This window comes from Trachurus japonicus, chromosome 2 (assembly GCF_045865225.1).
Source record: "Trachurus japonicus isolate A0001 chromosome 2, Traja_1.0".
NCBI classification, from domain to species: domain Eukaryota; kingdom Metazoa; phylum Chordata; class Actinopteri; order Carangiformes; family Carangidae; genus Trachurus; species Trachurus japonicus.
In genome coordinates this window covers 2,297,826-2,317,142 of record NC_140908.1, presented here as the reverse complement: position 1 = coordinate 2,317,142, position 19,317 = coordinate 2,297,826, and the positions used below count along the sequence as shown (strand labels likewise).

The window sequence follows — 19,317 nt, the reverse complement described above, 5'->3', positions numbered from 1 at the left end:
TGAGAAATCCAGAGTTTCCTGTGTTACAGCTTCACATTAAGAAGAAAGTTTCTTTTTAACACAAAGTTTAAAAACTCAATCTGAACATGAGGGGCTGAGTTTTTCAACAAGGAAGCTCAGTTTAGGTAGCTGTTTGGACGTTAAGGTGAAAGCTTAAAGGGATAGTTCAACATTTTGTCAAATTGGCCCATTGCCATAATCCCTATAGTCATAGCAGTAGGTTTGTTACCTTTAATTGTCGGTGCAAGCTATTTTTAGAACGGCGGGGCAGAGCCGTGAGCTGCTCAGAGCTACGCTACAGAGGCTCATGGGATTACTTGGTTTCCCTCATCAAACTCATCAAATACACAATCCAACAACTCCACAACGCTCTGGTGGACAAGTTGTGACCTGCACATTCACCACACTATGAGATAATAACACAACGTTACCAGACAGAGTTGTTTTAGAGGGAAATGCAGAGACTGCTTGATGAAAAACTGTCCCTGAAGGCAACGTGCATCAGCAGTTTCGCATGAATTTCCCTCTAAAACAACTCTGTCTGGTAACGTTGTGTTATTATCTCATAGCGTGGTGAATGTGCAGGTCACAACTTGTTAAAAGTTAACATTAAAGGTAACAAACCTACTGCTATGACTATAAGGATTATGGCAATGGGCCAATTTGCCAAAAATGTTGACCTATCCCTTTAAAAACTCCTGATGTGAAGTGTTTGTGCTGAGAAAATAATCCTCACATCACATCCATCAACACCACATGTTATAGATTCAATCAATCAGACGATCAATCTTTAAAGCAGAAGTAAGTGATATATTTGTGTTAATATAAGTCTTAAATAGTTATATCTTCCGACAGCAATCACTTACATAGAGTGTTTGGTCTGAAACACGGGTCTGTCAGTCCCTCTGCTCTGAGCCGAGGAGAAAACATTTATCGTATCCTACAGTTTTTATCCAATGAGGAGAGAGAACGGCATGCAGGGCTGTGTGTGCAGCCAAGGGACGCCGTGAATGTGGCGACGTAGGGACGAGGACTGTTATGGTGCGTTCAAGGAAACTCGTATTTTTCCGACCGTGAAGTGGTACCAGTTCGATCTGGTACGAGTTCACCGGTCGGAAGTTACGAGTGGCCGTTATAGTGACTTTCACCGGTAAAACAGGTCGGAAAAACACGAGTGGGTTGCCTGGAACGCTACAAAGTCGTAAGTTGTGACTTGAAGCTGTAATTTACGATTTCAAAAGCCTGCCTGGAACGCAGCATTAGCGAAAACGACCGGACCATTTACTTCTGCTTTAACTTTAATATATATATACTGTATATTGGAAATGTAGTATATATACAGTAGTTCACCTTATTGAGAGCAACAATCAGAGTTTTCCGTCCTCTGCCTCCATCTGCTGGATGAAAGACGTCACTGCAAGGACAAAGGAAAACTTCAATGTGCCGACTGGCTATGGAAGAAAAGCAATTTCTATCAGAATAAGAACAATTATATTGATGATTAGAGATAATAAAAATAATAATAATCATGTTTTGGTAGAATTATGAGACACAAAGTCAGAATTATGACATCACATTTAATAAATATGGGACGCTGTCGGTAAGAACAAGAAAAAAAACGACACCTCCAAGACGACGTCATATAAATATAATCTTTATTTTGCGTTTGCACTTTTTCTTTTTTCTTTCTTTTTTTTTTTTTAGAAGGTCAGTTCCACAAAGTTTTATTTTTTTTCTTAAACAGTATTTTCGTATGAGAAACATTTTGTTAGAAGGACACGAGGCCACAACAGAAACAAACTCATCTAACAGCCCCCGACACGGCAGCAGCTCCGGCTCGCTCCGACCCACAACACATGGATGACAAACAAAACAAAAACAACGTGTGTCTGGACTAAGGTTAGATTAAAATAGGATAATATATATCAAGCTGAAATGCTACTGTATTATAAATGTCATCGTACGCACATAGATACATAAATACATGCCATCCACTTTGAATTGAACTCTCTCTTTTTCTCTCTGTGGCAAAAATATATATCGGCCACCGTGTTAGAAACGTAGTGACTTAAAAAAACAGGTGTGGTTTTTTTTCTTTTTTCTGTAGGGTATAAAATTGGTCGCTAGCAGCTTTGATTCAAAGGTCCTCTGTGCCGGCTGCAGCCAGAGTGGTTTTCATGGGAACATCTGTTCATCTCTTCAGTAGAGTAGAAATAAGCCACCAGAGTGAGGAGGAGGATCGGCTGGTTATTGAACAGGGTCAAATAAAAACTGATGTGTGTAACATCAACTCCTCTGTGTGTGTGTGTCTATGTGGAGAACAGGGGGCCGGTGGAAGCAGCAGTGAACACAGGGCCGGTGTAGAGTCCTGGGCCGTCCACAGGAACCTGGGAACAAAACAACACAGAGATTTAGACAAATCTGAATTGACTGAAGAAACATTACTATTTCTGTTTTGTGTTGCTTTGTGTGGTATTTATTCAGTTTGGGGGAATCACAGTGTGTAGAAAGCATCAGTGGCTGCAGCTGACAGGGACATGAAACTACTCCAGTCAGAGTTATTAAAGTTAAACAGGTAGCTAACGGTTAGCCCTGCCAATCTATGATAACCATGACTACTTACAAAAATGTGCACACAGAAATAGTAATGTTTGTCCAATCATTGGTTTTATAGACTTTACAAACATCAGATTAGTCTAAACGGTGAAATAGTGTATAGCGAAACTCTCGTCTGTTGCTATTGTTCTCATGCTGGTTTTCTACCCGGAAGTATGTGTCTATATGTGTTATGTATGTATGTCTGCATATGTATAAATTAACTTCATGAATGATATAAAAAATGTTGCATGGCGACAAATGGCTGGTGTGCAGCCATTATTTTAACTTACTTTATTCTATTTCTTTGTTTTGATACATACATTATTTAATTTGTAAAAAGGTTTCTTGAAAAAAAAAAGGGGTAGACTACACAAGTTCCCTTCTTTCTGCCTCCTTTAATTCAGGAGTTGGCTTTTTTTTTTTTTTATTAAACTACTGTTTTTCTTTTCTTTTTTCAATGAACAAAACAAATAATTAAACTAAACTAAACTATATATATATATAAATACAGTGAAGGAGTTTATGAAGCTGGATACAATCAGAAGAGGAGGATTAAAGATGACAAGTGGACCGAGCTGTCTGAATATTTTACCAATGTCTGATCTTTTCTTCCTTGAAGTCAAGTGGATGTTTGTTTTGGTTTTATACTTTTATACATGGGAATGGGGCAGATGGAGTTTGTCTTGATGTTTTGGTATTACCTCTCCCAGAGCCTGTAAGGCGACGGTAGCAGCCATGGCCTTGGCGTGTTTCTTGTTGGGACTGGCTGTCTGAGGCTGGTAGTCCACACCGTTCACCGTCACCTGGAAACAACACAACATCTGGATTAAAGCACAATAATAAAAAACTAAACAGCAGGAACAAAAGCTCCAGTGAGGTGGTGGCACCTTGAAGAGGAAGTTCTTGCGGTGGTCAGGACCGCTGTGATGGACCATGACGAAGTCGGGCTGCATTATCCGCCTCTTGTTGCACAGCTCGATGAGCGCTGACACCGGGTGCTTCCCTGTAAACCAAGTGGATGTGAACATTATAGTCTATAGTTTTCTATAATAAACAGTATAATCTTAAGGCCACACATATGGTTCCTTTGATATTTTATCACATGATGACATATTGTGGCTAATTTCACCTACAAAATGTCGGTGAAATACACATTTTAAACTATGAGCACTGAGACAAAACAGTCTTTGTGTGCCAAAACCAGCAAACAGTCAAAGACCGAGTTGTATTTACTATGAAATGTTGATAAGACAGAGAGTCAGGCTTATCTTAATTACAGAGAGAGATGGGAATTTATATTTTACATAGATGATATATATATGATTTATTTGGTATTTAAACGGTTGGTTCAGGAAGTAGTGGAACAAGGTTAAAGGTCACAGCAGCAGGAAGGTTGTGTATGTATATTTACCCATCAGGTCCTTGGTCACCACCAGACCTCCAGTCTGCTTCTGTGGCTTCTCTCCTTCAGCGACCAGCCCTGCAAACACAAACCATCCGTTCAAAAATGTGGCTCTGACTTTACATCTCATTTTCATCTGCAAACTTAAAGGGATAGTTCAACATTTTTGGCAAATTGGCCCATTGCCATAATCCCTATAGTCGTAGTCGTTGTTTTAGGGGTAAATACAGAGACTGCTTGATGAAAAACTGTCGCTGAAGGCAACGTGCATCAGCAGTTTTGCATGAATTTCCCTCTAAAACAACTCTGTCTGGTAACGTTGTGTTATTATCTCATAACGTGGTGAATGTGCAGGTCACAACTTGTCCACCAGAGCGTTGTGGAGTTGTTGGATTGTGTATTTGATGAGTTTGATGAGGGAAACCAAGAAATCCCATGAGCCTCCGTAGCGTAGCTCTGAGCAGCTTGCAGCTCTGCTCCGCCATTCTAAAAATAGCTTGCACCGACAATTAAAGGTAACAAACCTACTGCTAAAACTATTATGGCAATGGGCCAGTTTGCCAAAATGTTGAACTATCCTTTTAAGACTGTGTGTGTGTGTGTGTTCCTCTGTGGCGTCACACCTTTGCGGTCGACCTTGAAGTCTATGATGATGGGCTCCACGGTGCCCTCGCGGTTCCTCCCCAGCCCCTCCCCCGTCCTCCAGCCCATCTTCCTCATCAGGAACTCCCCGACGCCGCCGGACACCGGAGCCGCGCGGAGGAACTGGTCCTGAAACAGACACAAGACATAGAGAGAGAGAGAGACGGTGAGGACGACGGAGAGCTGAATACAGTTAAAAAAGTAAAAAAATAAACAACCAACCAATTAATAGGGCTACAAATCAACCAAAGAAACAAAAAGTGGTAAAAAGTTATTACAATATAGCTAAAAACCAAATAACCAAATCAGCATAGAGTAACAAAACCAACCAATCACAATAGGACAATAAGCCTTGAGGACTTTAATGGTCCATAATGTATTTAAAGGGAAGTTCTAAAGGTGTTCAGAAATGGCCGTTTGTCCTGTTTGTCGCACCTCCTTCTACAAGTTTCCACGAGTTGCCGCACAAGTTTACCCGAGTAAGGAAAACGAATTTGATTGGTCGTTATCTAGCAGGCGGGATATTCAATGTTTGGGGCGAGACTGAGCTCGGTGTGTGTGTGTGTGTCTCGTTTGACGTTTGATTGCCGAATGACGGAGCCAATATCAGTGGCTGATGAATCGTGAGCAGGGTGACGCCTAATCCGTGTGCCTGCATTATCCAATGCGAAAAAAAAAATACCACACTTTCATCCCAGATTTACTTGAAAATAGAATTTTGCACAAAGTTTGGGCTGCATCGTCTGATAGATGAGTTATTACTAGGGCTGTCAGGCGATTAAAAAAAAAAATCTAATTAATTATAGAATTTGTAATTAATTAATCTAATTAATCGCATTTTAATCCTATATCTGCTAAAGTTACCCAAATAAAGAATTCAAATTCTAGGACGTTACAAAATTGTATTGCATGACTAATCAATTGAATACACCTAGAAGAGAAGATTTGAAATCCACATTTTTATTGGTGAAGTGCCTTTCATAAATGAAATTTAAGGGCTCTATGCAGCTCCAGCACTTCCTGAATTTCTTGTCTTACATTATTGGACAAACTGATTAATCCAGGTGTGTCTGAGTAGTCACAATGGTCAGACACACCTGGATTAATCAGTTTGTCCAATAATGTAAGACAAGAAATGAAGGACCTGCCTTCAGGAAGTGGTGGAGCTGTGCATAGAGCCCATTAGGTCAGGTGAGGAACCGAAGCGCAGCGCCCTGGAGCGGAGGCAGTTTCAGATCACACACACAAAACACACAAACAAACAGGGAAAGAGCGAGAGAGAGAGGCAGAGACGAGTGACGAAGTGGCAGAGACGAAGTGGAGGGAGTTGTTTGACCCACAGCACACGGCATTATAATTATATTAGGTGAGTACAGTAAATAACAGCTGAGGAGCAGAGGCGCTTGCGACCGCCGCGGAGAAATCAGCGTCTGGTGTGAACTGGAGGGACGCGGCCGCTCCGCTTCGCAGCGCTTCGGCGTCCCTCTCTGGCTGCACATCTCGGGTTGTGGGCGCCGCTGCAGCGCTTCAGTTCGCCGTCTGTTCTATTTTTCACACGAGCCGGAGCGCTGTTGTCAAGCTGGATAGACCAGATCGTACCAGACAGGAAGTCGGGCTCAGAAAAGACGAGAGAATCCGGTCAATTTTCAAAATAAAATAATTAAATGATGATTAATTAAGTTGTTGCTTGTCCGTCTATTTGTCAGTTGCGTCTGCACGCGAGACACACACATCCATTCATACAGAGCTAGAGACAGACCTGTGTGTGTGGAAAACCAAGTACAGACGGGTAGAGATGCGAGTGGAGTCGATGTTTGACCGGCGGGGAGAGAGCCAGCCAAGCGTCTGTGAGGACGAGCGCTGCTCCCGCTCCGCTTCCGCGGGCAGTGCGTCCGGGCTGTGAGTCGCGTCCATGTCGGTCAGCCTGCTTTGACTAGCGACGCAGGTGGGAAGTGACCAACACGTCCGGACAAGTTCCTCGGTGCTATGCTACCGTGAGGTGCTACTGCCAAGTAGCCAGGGTCATTCAATGGGCCAAATTTAAAGTGCTGACGCACTGAATTGTCACTCAGAATTAATTGCGTTAATTTTTCTAACGCGTTAATTTGCGGTGTAATTAATTAATCTAATTAACGCGTTAAACTGACAGCCCTAGTTATTACACTAGTGTTAAGACCCACAGTGGAATCAAATTAATTTTTCTTTTTCTTTTCTGTACACCTTTAATGGTCCATAATGTGTCCAAAGGGAAGTTTTAAGGAGAAAATGCAACAAACAACACATGAATCTTATTATGTGTCAAAAAAAGAAACTACTCAATATTTTCCACCATATGCCAAAAGGTGCAGGTACAAGAGACCTTATAGGATCTGTGTGTGTGTGTGTGTGTGTGTGTGTCACCTTCTTCAGCCATGCTTGTGGTCCACTGGTGGACAGCTCCTCTGAGCTGAGGACCTGAGCCCCCGTGGAGCCGGTGAACAGACCGGGGACGGTGTTGGACTGGGCCCAGGCGTCCACCTGCAGAACCACAACACGTTAAAAACATCTGCACGCCTCCTTTAAAACGTGGACGTTTCCATGTGGTGATTATTTATATACAGCTCTGGAAAAAAATAAGAGAGCACTTTCACAAATGTTTCTTAAAAGCATCTCTACATGTATGACAGTCATTCTTTTCTTTTCTTTTTTAAACACCAACACGAACACAACTCATTCTACTTAATGAGACACTGATGAGGTCATCACCTGAACCACATCTGGTTTTATAGGAAGATTATAAATAATTATAGCTGCTGCGCAGCGATGGGTCGGGTCCGGGCTACTTTTGGGCAAATTTAGGAAATTCTGAGCAACAAACAGGAGAATAGGAAGACAAGACAGTTGACCTTATAATGTTCAATTTGCATCAGTTGAGGATTGAACCCACAACCTCGGGAACCAAAGACCGTTGTCTATCGCACTGAGCTAATTGACAAGTGGCATTCAACAGTGGCTTCACAAATTGAGTAAGCCATTCACTGTCGTGTAGGCAGATTTGAAACCACAGTAAAAAGAAAAATCAGTTTTTGAGGTAAAATAATATGTATTTGTCAAACATCTACTATGAATCAAAGATGTTAGGAGCCTTTGCACATGGTCCAGTCCAAGCTATTTAGATTTTTAAACTTAGAGGCTTTCTGTGACACGACAATTAGGACAATTGTCTTGTATTTCATGTTGAGGACATCTGACATATCGATCTGTCATCATCATCATCATCACCCTGCTGGGTCTCGAACTCACAACCTCTGACACCAAGAACCAGCTCCTAACTCGCTGAGCTAATTAGCTGGTAGTGAGACCTGCTGTGTAGCTTCATTTATCCACTCAGGTGAGTCAGTGCCCGGGCAGCTGTTGTCAAGACAGATTTCAAAAATGGTCAAAAAGTCAGAAATTCTGTTATCTAAACAAAAATCTGATAATACATAAATTGCATCTAGACAGCAAAACAGCTTGAGGACATCTGACATTTTGATCTGTCATCATCATCATGACCCTTGCTGGGTCTCGAACCCACAGCCTCTGACACCAAGAACCAGCTCCTAACTCACTGAGCTAATTAGCTGGTAGTGAGACCTGCTGTGTAGCTTCATTTATCCACTCCGGTGAGTCAGTGCCCAGGCAGCTGTTGTGATGAAATGGTCAAAATTTCAGAAATTCAGTCATCTAAACAAAAATCTGATAATACATAAATTGCATCTTGACAGCATGAAAATGTTGGTGATTTGTTTTTCATGATAAGTGTTTTGCTTCATAAGAGAAAATATGATGTTTATAAATTCCACACTCACATTGACTGCAGTTGTTCCCATGAGAGCAGAATTCAAAATGTTCTCAAAAATTCAGTTTTTGAATCAAAATTCTGATATTTGCTAAACTTCATCAACCATGACTCCAGAATATTCTCATTTTTTTCAGGAAGTTTGAAAATGTATTTAGCAAGAATTTGATGGTATATGTTTACAGTACTGTTTACAGTCAAACGTTTTCATGCACTGTAGGCTCAATTTTTGCTTAATCAAAAATCCGAGAAACAAGTTTTGTGGAGGACGGTCTGGAGATGCTCTGTAGCAAGTTTGGTGTCAATTGAGCAAAAATTGTGGGAGGAGATACATTTTAAAAGTTTTACAGTTATTGAAAAAAACAGAGTGATGGACTTCATAATTTGTAATAAGTTTAAGTGGACAAAAGTTTCAGCAGTATTGAGGCTACATTGTGGTGAAGTTTCAACACTGTAGCATCTACCGTTGGTTTGGTAGGAATTTTTACACTATACACTTATACACTTATATACACTTATTGTGCCCCCCCTAGGAGGGGGGGGCACATGTCCTTGGAGTTGAGTGAATCTGGCATGGGTTTGGATGTTTCTGTGAAGTTTGGTGAGTTTTCGCCCATGGGAAGTATGACTTCCTTGGAAGAAGAAAGAAAGAAAGAAAGAAAGAAAGAAGAAGAAGAAGAAGAAGAAGAATTCCTAGGAATACAATAGTGTCCCGGCAGCTTAGCTGCCCGGACCCTAAAAACCACTGCTGGGATTAAACATATAGTAAAACCAGAGAAACTGATCATTTTGGGAGTGGTCTCTTATATTTTTTCCAGAGCTGTATATTGTTGTTATGGTGCTGTTTTCTACCTGCTCCTGTGCACGGCTCAGCATGCAGATGGCGCTGACGTCGTAGGGGTTCTCCGCTAAACGCCTCTGAGCTCGGATCCTCTCGGTGACGGCCTGAGATATGTCCACCGGCTACAGACACAGACACAGAGACACAGACAGAGAGAGAGGGAGAGGAGTTTCACTTTAAAGGCTCTGAAGCACAGACACAGATCCTGATGGTTTGAAGAACACGTGCATCTCGTACCTGCAGCACCGGGTCAGGAAACACGCTGTCGTTCACCGGCGGCACCAACGTGGTCTGGTCGACGGCCTCTGGTGAAGCTTCTCCTGCTGCTGCTGCTGCTGCTGCTGCTGATGCTGCTGATGCTGCTGCTTCACCTGAAGCCGAGCTGGAAGCCGCTGTGGGAACGCTGCTCTGGGTTTTCCTGGAGGCGGCTGCAGCTTTCTCTGTTGTTTTATCAACCGGAACCCATTCTCCGTAGGCGCCCAGTGTCTCGCCCTCCTGCAGAGGGAAACACATCAGAGATTTATTACTTGGAAAACTACCAGAATACATTAGGAAGAATGATGTACATTTGTTTTTCATGAGAGTAGCATTAATTAAACAAATAACAAGAAATTGGTTAAAAGATGATAATTTAAGTAACTCCAGATGGACGGATCTTGTAAACGAGATATACGGGATGGAAAAAATAACAATGAGAATTATAAATCAAGTTTATATTTTTGAAGAAAGATGGAAAAATGGGGGAGGTATATAACAAACAATAAATATGTGTCTCATATATATGTTTTTTTCTTTTTATATCCTTGTAATGAACTCCTTGTTGAACTGAACTTTGTTTTTTTAACCCCTAACCCTATATAGGCATATGCAATTGTAAGTAAGTACTCAGTCTACAGTTGTTATGGTGCCTAGTGCATATATTGATGAAAATGTATCTGACTGAAACATTATGTAATCATTTGAATTAGTTTTTTCACACTTTGTTAGTTAGTTGTTTGTTTTTTATGTTATAAAATCTTCAAAAAATGCAAAATAAAACCACAGAGCAGAGTGAAACCTGACCTTCTTCCGATGTTGGGATCCTGAGGACACAGGAAACTCCTTGGCGATGCCTGCATCACTACGCACCGCCGGGCGAACCGTCGTGTTCTGTGGGGGAAACAGAAAAACATGTTGATCCTTCGTGTTTTAGGTGAATTTCTAGACAGTTTTTTTTTTTGCATCAGTTGAGCCAAAAACATGTTACATTGATGCTGAAGCTGATGGCTTTCTGCTCTCGAAGAGCCGCCGCTCCGAACGGTTTCCCATCATCCTCTTCGTCTGAAATGTGAGGCACAGCCACCGGCAGCTCTCCTTTACTGTCCACGATCATCTTGCACTTCTACAAACACACACACACACAAAGCAGATTAATTGGCTTTTTTGCAAAGAATATGTAGATTTCCCTGTGAGTTGATTCTCTTTTTCTCTGTGTGCAGTAAATACATGGTGAGCTGAACTCTAACTCTTACGTCAGTGAACTCCTTAATGCTGATGCTGTTGGCCTGCTTGGCCACTTTCCTCTTCACTTCCTCCAGAGCAGCGATGTTGGGTTGCGTAGCAGCAGGAGGCGGCTTGTTGGTGATGGAGGGCAGTGAGAGCAGTGAAGACAGAGTGCCCATGTTGGACAGAGCTGCTGTCATCGTGGCTGAGGGAGACAGACACAGAGAGAGACACTGAGAAAGACAGCAGCAGCAAACTATCTTTATTTAATCTATAATCATTATTATTTGTGAGGTTGTTGCTATAAAACAATAGCTGTGTTACATGGGTGCAAAAATCCTATTTATAATCAGATTAATAGGTCAATCAGAGTCAAAATGTCTCATGTAAACACACGGATCCGATTCAATTGCCGATCGGATCGCTATATTTAGCGTTCATGTATACAGATCGAATGATTGATTGATTTCTTTATTTGTGTGTAAACGACAATGTAAAAAAAAAAAAAAGATAAAATAATAATATAATAATAAAGGAAATAAGTGAACAGCAAAAATGTATACACAAAACAGTAACATCTCATAAGCAACGCAGTTTACATGAGCGAAAATGAGTAGGAAGAAGTATAAATTTATCTAATCCTACCCCTATAATTTTAACTATAGAATGAGATTCATTTAATCCGATTGTTTTCTATCAGATTGAGGAAAACACTATGCTATGGATAAAGGAAGGTGTATATGGGGCAGACAAACTAGTTATCATTATCATTTCTTACTTTTTGGATGCTTAACTCATTGAGTGCCGCGCTCCTTTCCAAAGTTTTAGTCAAGTGTACCGGCAAATTAGACCATATTTGACTTTTTATTTTAGAGCCATAGTGTATTCTATATTATTGCCACCAACACATACTGTAGCTCATTTGAAAGGTTTAACTTTATCCTTCAAATGGCCACAAACCGTTTGTTTCTACGTGCCTCCGTTCCTGAGAAAAGTCAAGCTAAACATGGCTGGGTTTCACCAAAATCCCTCCTTTTTTTCTAGAAAAGGAGATAGAGCGTCTTTTATGAAAGGTGCGCTGTTTGTGTCTGTCGCTCTTCTGACACTCGCATTTCTGGATCAAAGGGCTCGTATAAGATAAATATACACAACAATTGTTGTTCTATTCACAAAACCACCATCGGGGGCGGGGGGGGCGCCACTAAACAGCAATAACACAGACGCACCGTGCCGTGTCACAGCCTCTCGCCGCGGAACGTGAGGCTCTGCCGGCCACAGCGGCTCGCGAACACCGGTCCCGCCGGTGGTCGCGGTCCGTCTGTGGTACGGGTCGGTGGTGCCGGTCTGCTTTGGCCCAGAGACCATCAGATTTTACCGCGGGAGGACTTTGGGGAGGACACGGTGTTGCTCCAGATGAAGACCGGGCGGGACAGTGGGCTGAGAGCTTCCTGGTTCAGCTCCCAGCTGCTGCAGCCTCGCGGGTGAGAGCGGAGCAGCTGCGCTGCATCTGCATGCAGAACTCCGTTTGCAGAAGCTGAGTTATGATAAAAACTTCCAGATCATGAGCTGTCATGTGACTTTGATCGTCATCTATTTCAGTTCTCCTCGTCGTAGAGTCCCCAAATTTACATATAATGTGTATTAAAGTGTCTATTTTCATAATTTAAAAAAAAAGCAAAAAACGAAAAATTTCGTTTTTGGCACTCAACGCATGGGAACGAAAAACGAGAAATTACGTGGTTGGCACTCAATGAGTTAAGATGCCTACCAGCTCAGATACAAGTATACATGTGAATTTTTCTCTCGCAACTTGTATATAAGCTACAGTATTTTCCTTACCAGCAGTCATACTGGCCATGGCGGCGTTCATGGCCATGCTTGGCAGAGCCAGAGGAAGCACGTTGGACCTCAGGCTGGCAGGGATGGGCATTCCTGCTTTGGCACACATGGCAGCAGCGTTGGCCTTCGCAATCTCCAACAGCTGGTCCTTATCTGAGGAAACAAGACCAGGACACATCATCCGTTAAAAAAACATCAAAAAAGAAATAAATCAACATCGAATCGGAATCAAATCAATTCAGTAGCTAATGAGCACGTTTAGCTGAGCTGACCCAGTTCACTGATGCGTTGAGGACTGTTAGCAGAGCTGCAGTGTTTCCTGGTGGGGGATCTGTTTTTGCGGAGGATGAGCACGGGGGAGTGGCTCGGCTCTCGTTTCCAGCGGTCCCTCTGGCTGTACGTCGCCCTCCTCCGACCGCGGGACGCCGACCACGAGCGCGACCTCCTCGCCCTCCTGCCCCTGGACCTGCAGAACACAACCATTTAGTTTTTTTTTCCATTTCTTTAGGGATTCGTTTTTAGTCTCTTTGACACCGTGGGCCTTCAGTGTTTGGAAAACCTGGCTAAACAATCCCAACATTCCTGTCAGAGCACACTCTCAAAAAAACCTTTCAATTTTAAGAGCAAATTGTCCATCAACATGAATATATTTTGATTATATGTTTTATTTTGTTGGTAATAGCTGTATAATCGCAATATTACTGTACCCTTGAGCGCGTGCTTTAACGTTAATTTGAGCACCACGGCGATGCTTGCGGACCGAGGCGCTGACCACATCACTGTCGTGCTCAAATGACGTTAAAGCACACACTCGAGGGAAAAATTGCTTAAAGGTGTTCAGAAATGAAGTTTCCACAAGTTTCCGCATGAATTTACACGAGTAAATAAAACTGCACACCAGATCATAACTCTATCAAAACTCACGAACCTGCTCACCACAAAAACCACGACTTGCTGTCAAAGCTTCTTCCTGGTTTTTCTCAGACATTTGACTGACGGATGACGGACCCGAATGCAAATGCGAAGAAGAACGACCCCACTTTCACCCCGGATTTACTCGAAACTTGAATTTTGCATAAAGTTTGGGCTCCATCGTCTGATAGATGAGTTATTACACTAATTCTAAGACCCATAGTGGGATCAAATTTAAATTTCTTTTCTGAACACTTTTAAATACAGACCTTTGTAGAAAGCTAATGGAAAGGCTAATGTGAAGAGAAGCTGGACAAAGGAAATGGATAATGAAGATGGATGGATGGATGGATGGATGGATGGATGGATGGATGGATGGATGGATGGATGGATGCATGGATGGATGGATGGATGGATGGATGGATGGATGGATGGATGGATGGATGCATGGATGGATGGATGGATGCATGGATGGATGGATGGATGGATGGATGGATGGATGGATGGATGGATGCATGGATGGATGGATGGATGGATGGATGGATGATGGATGGATGGATGGATGGATGGATGGATGGATGGATGCATTGATGGATGGATGGATGGATGGATGGATGGATGGATGGATGGATGGATGGATGGATGCATTGATGGATGCATTGATGGATGGATGGATGGATGGATGGATGGATGGATGCATTGATGGATGCATTGATGGATGGATGGATGGATGGATGGATGGATGGATGGATGGATGGATGGATGGATGGATGGATGGATGGATGCATGGATGTAGTCTGTCCCACCTGGACCGAGACCTGCTTCTCCTCGATGGGCTCCTGGACCTGGATCCCTTCCTGTGGCTGCGACTCGGAGACTTCTCTCTGGACTTTTTCTGCTTCTTCGATGACTTTTTTTCTTTGCTCTTCTCCGGCGACTTGGCGTCTTTCTTCCTCTTCTTTGCCGGTGACTCTGGCGCTTTAACCTCCTCCGCAGGCTGCTCCGGGTCCGTCGCTACAGACTGGGATGTGCTACAACCTGCAGCTTTGGGAATAAAACCACAGGAATTTCTTATGAGTAGGGATGTCACGATTACTCGCTTTCACAATGAATCGCGGTATTAAACGCCACAATTAATTTATCGCAAAGATTCCTAAATACCGCCACTTTCCAAAAAAGATTATGTCGGTACCATCTCGACAGATGTGCGCCAAAGTAAAGATAAATGCACAGATACTGGTCCAGTTACCTAATGTAACATTGAATTGGTACGAATTTAAAAGTTTGCGTGTCATTTGTAATAAAAAAACAAAACAAAAAAAAAAAAAACGATTCAAATAAACCTTAACATTTGGTACAGATGACAATTAATTCCCCTGAGGAATGTAATTGGTCCTTTATTAATAGATACTTAATAAATAATAGCATTGTAATTAGTTAGACTATTTGATTTTACACATACATAGTGTTGTGAAATTAATTAATGCATAAATATCGTGATAATCGCAATACCGTGATTATTTCTCTGACAATAATCGTACCAAGAAAATCTATAATCGTGTCGTGACATCTCTACTTATTAGACGTCTGCTACAGAACCGACTGAGCCTGTTTGTGTGTGAGTCTGCGTCCTACCCGGCGTTTCCTCGTGTCCTTTCTCTTCTTTTCTCTCCGTGGACTCGGCGGCAGGCTGGCCGGGACTCCGTGGCGCCGTCGTGCTCGACTCCGGCGGCTCCTCTGGCGTCGGGCCGGAGAGCAGCTGAGGAGGCTGCAGGCTCTGTGAAGGAGCCTCGGCCGGCGGTGTGGGTTCCTCTGGAGCTTCCCTCTTCTCCACGGAGCTACAGCCGGAAAACCAGGACAAGGTTTTCACTTTCAGACAAAAAACAAAACTGTCGATCATTTATACACCGACTTGGAAACTTTCTTCTGTCATTCTTTTAATGTGTAGCTCCAGTAGAGCTAACAATCTATCAAGCTGGACCGCTGGCATCCTAAAATAATCTATAGAAGTGACCATGATGATTCAACAGCTGGATGGACACAACATTTTTATTTTTCTCTTTTTATTTTTCAATCAATGAGAGGTCCGCTGGATTAGAGACAGCCTTTTTTATCTTAAGTTGGAGGAAATCAGACTGTCTTTAACTGGCAGCTCCGGTAAATTTGGTAAACGAAACCTAAAGACATATTTATTCAAAGCTAAATTTAAGTACACTTTTCATTGTCTTTTCTTCACTTGTATTAACTTGTGTCCCTTTTAAATTAAGCTGGTACTGCAGCACTGTTAGCAGCTACTCTGACTTGTCTGTTTCTATCTCTATTGCCATTTACTGATGTGCCTGTGTTTCTCTTGTCTCCCTTTTTTCTCCCTTTTGGTCTATTTTCTTTTCTAATTGTCTATTTCTGTCCTAGTCCTACTTTTCTAATTAATTATTTTTATTGTGGCTGTTCTAGTTTTATATGAGTTGTACTCCAGTGAGAAAAAATGTGTACTTAACTCTTTGTAAATGTTTTAATACAATTGTATACATCTGCAAAACCCCTCTCTGGAACTCCAAAAGCAATTGGTGAATTATAGATTTTGGGTGAAGTATCCCTTTAATGATTCTGTGGAGTGAGTGTCTTCCTTCCTTCGTACCTGCGGCGGTGTGATCCGGATCGGGATCGGGTCCTGGATCTCCTGTGGTGGTGTCGACACCTGGAGCGCGAGCGCCTCCTCGTCGAGCAGGAATGTGAATGAAGGTCGGAATGTGACGGAGACCGGGAACGCCGCCGCGCCTCGTCTCTCCTTCCTTTGTTGGAGCTGTCCTGTTTGGGGATGATGTCAGGAAGCTGCTCCCGTCGCCTTGGCGATAAGCTTTGACCACGTTTGCTGTCCCTCTGCTTCGACGCGTACTCCGAGTCTGAATCCGATGAGTTCTCGTCGTCTTTCTTCCTCTTCTTCTTTTTCTTCTTCCTCTTTCCGGACGAGTGTCGCTTGTGGCCCTTGGACTTCCTCTTCTTATCCTCACCTGGACAAACATCCCATAATGTCTGGCACGTTTCTGAATGAATGAATGAACACACCACTTTGTGACATCAGAATTAAAAAAACAAAAACTCACCTTGCTCCTTCATCACCTCTGTCGGAGTTCCTCTTCTATGAAGCAAAGACAAAACCTGAGTTAGGCACATTTAAAAAGGAGATATTAATGGTAAAATGGTCAATAATCAATTATTAAATTAATCATCAACTATTTTGATAATCAAATATTTGATTTGAGTTGTTTTTGAAGTCCAAATTCTCTGATTTCAGCTTCTTAAATGTGAATATTTCTGGTTTCTTTGTTCCTTTATGACAATAAACTGAGTCTCTTTTTGGTTTGTGGACAAAACAAGACATTTGAGGACGTCATCTGGTGGTTTGGGAAACACTGATTGATGTTTTTCAACATTTTATAACATCTTATTGACCAAACGACTAATCAATTACTCGTTTAAATGATCGACAGATTAATCGATAATGAAAATAATGGTTAGTTGCAGCCCTAAAACACAGTGAATATTCACATTTCCTTTTCATTCATGGTCCTCACACACATTGGCCTGCCACCTGTAATGACAGATACCAGATTCTTTGAGTTGCCTCTTCTATGTTTAAATGGTGTTTAAAAAAAGAACTAATCCTTTTTCCTCAGTATGTTCCTGTGTTATTAAAAAGTTAGAGTCGACAGTAACACAAAGTTTCACCTTGACTGGTGTTTGCTTCCTCCCTCCTGCTCTGCCACAGGCTCCGAGCTGCTCTCCTTCTCCTCCTCCTTGTCTCGATTCCTCCTCTTCTTCTTACTCTTACTGTGTTTTTTGTGCTTCTTGTGTTTCTGTTTTTGCAGCCCACAGTCCTCCTGCTTCTCCGGCTCCAACGTGGCAGCTTTGTTTTCCGGCCCGTCCACTTCACTCCCAGCGGCCACTGCTTCACCGACACTGAGACACACAAACATATACAGAGAGAGGCAGAGAAAGAGATGTATAAATAATTAAAATAAAATTTTAGGAGCACAAGCAGAAAATTTAGGTAAACCGTAAAGCAAATATTCACATTTCCTTTACTGTAATGACAGATTCTTCCATGTTTCACCAGCGTTCAACATAAAAAACAGCAAATTCCCTGGTTGCACATGCACAAATAGATTATTATTATTATTATACCTTAATACAACACAGGACAACACAACATACAGACACAAAAAGAAGCCAACATCGAGAGGTTACCAGACTTAATATAAACACATAAGCATGCTTTAGATTGAGAGCATAGGAATGCAAACATGTACAATAACATGCAAGAGGAAATGACCAAAATAATCAACATTTAGGGGCAAAATGCTCCTATTTGTGTTGTCTAGAACCGAGGGAGGGGGGATCTGTGTTTTGCAATGCAAGTCAATACAAGCCCAGATCTTTTATAGATACCAGGAGCTAAATCCTGGAGGAATGAAGAATCTACTCAACGCAAACACCAAACACATGCATGAATGAATCTGTGGATGTGCACTGAGTGGGAACACTGTGCATGCAAACACACGTGGTTACTGTTGAATAAATGGCTAATCGTGAAAAACGTGCACTCTATGTGTTGTTCTGGTTGTTTTTTAACATGAATAAACAATAACAGGAGCAGTCTGCTGTAAACGGGGCTAGCGTTAGCTTGTTGGGTAGATTTAGCAACCGGCCTCTGCAGCTGGAAAAGCTTCCTGTTGATTCAACAACTGCATTTAAACACAACTGAGACGGAAACAAAACACGACGTGGACGTACGATTTGTCTTCATTCTGGTCTTCAATTTCTCTGATTTTACTTAGGATGAAATCTTGGAAAATTTGCTCTATGTTGGCCGCCATGTTTGTTTGAGTGTGCGTCACATCATTGGTCCGAGTGGGACTCGCTTCCTCCGCTGCATGGTTCCGCCGGGGGTCGTGATTTTACGAGAATAAAGTACTAATATCATGAAAATAAAGCCTTACTGTAATATCCTACGAATATAATATGAAAAATATACTATGAATAAAATCGTAATTTCATTATTATTTTTCAGTTTTTAAGTCAGAGTATTATGAAAATAAATCCACAATTATAAAGTCAAAAATATATGAGAATAAAGTTCTAATATTATGAAAATAACGCCATAATATCATACGAATATAATGTGAATAAAATCGTCATTTTATTTTTCAATTTTATAAAGTCATAAAGTCCGACCATTAGGAAAATAATGTTGTCATAATATAAGAATAAAGTCGTAATTCATACGAGAATAAAGTCACAATATCGCCAACATTAAGTAATAATTATACAGCAATACATACAGCCATCAATATAATGAAATATCAGGAGAGCACTCTGCATTAACAGTGAAATTATATATTTTTCAACATTTGTAATGAACAAATATGGAGAAACCTGCACATCAACGTCAGCATCATGACGCTGAGAAGACCCTGTTAGGTTTTGCCACTAGGTGGCGCCGTTGGATCGCAAATAATGTTAGAAAGGCGCCGTGTAGTCCTCGTTTCAGCCGGGCCCAGATCGAACCCCGCCTCAGGCCCTTTGCTGCATGTCTTTCCTCCTCTCTCTGCCTCCACATCTCCTATCTTCCTCGACTATATATCAATCAATCAATACTATCAACAGACAGATAACAGAAATTGCAAATAATGGTCTTTCAACCAGTTTTACACGTCACAATTAATAATAATAATGAATAAAACTAAATCAAAACATCAGAAGTCTAATGTTGTCACAAAT

The 19,317-nt window shown here is 41.8% G+C and overlaps 1 protein-coding gene across 1 annotated transcript; it reads right to left on the bottom strand.

The window, feature by feature from the left end:
- Positions 1 to 1,638: 1,638 nt before the first annotated feature.
- sonb (SON DNA and RNA binding protein b) lies at positions 1,639 to 18,433 on the bottom strand. The gene is made up of 19 exons (XM_085795219.1): positions 18,331 to 18,433; positions 17,266 to 17,496; positions 16,641 to 16,675; positions 16,175 to 16,547; positions 15,172 to 15,374; positions 14,343 to 14,580; positions 12,897 to 13,090; positions 12,625 to 12,777; positions 10,815 to 10,990; positions 10,550 to 10,684; positions 10,366 to 10,452; positions 9,541 to 9,798; positions 9,315 to 9,425; positions 7,043 to 7,159; positions 4,624 to 4,771; positions 4,010 to 4,078; positions 3,486 to 3,601; positions 3,300 to 3,401; positions 1,639 to 2,387 (listed from the first exon to the last, which is right to left on the bottom strand). The coding sequence occupies exons 1-19, from the start codon at positions 18,411 to 18,413 to the stop codon at positions 2,310 to 2,312; spliced, it is 2,907 nt and encodes a 968-aa protein (XP_085651345.1). The 5' UTR covers positions 18,414 to 18,433; the 3' UTR covers positions 1,639 to 2,309.
- Positions 18,434 to 19,317: the final 884 nt, after the last annotated feature.

Excerpts from the sequence above, each read along its gene's own strand:
- sonb (XM_085795219.1), bottom strand. The coding sequence starts at position 18,413 with ATGGCGGCCAACATAGAGCAAATTTTCCAAGATTTCATCCTAAGTAAA. Across the intron at positions 15,375-16,174 it reads TCCGGATCACACCGCCGCAG|CTCCGTGGAGAAGAGGGAAG; the intron begins GTACGAAGGAAG and ends TTCCGGCTGTAG. Across the intron at positions 9,426-9,540 it reads TTCCTGACCCGGTGCTGCAG|CCGGTGGACATATCTCAGGC; the intron begins GTACGAGATGCA and ends CTGTGTCTGTAG.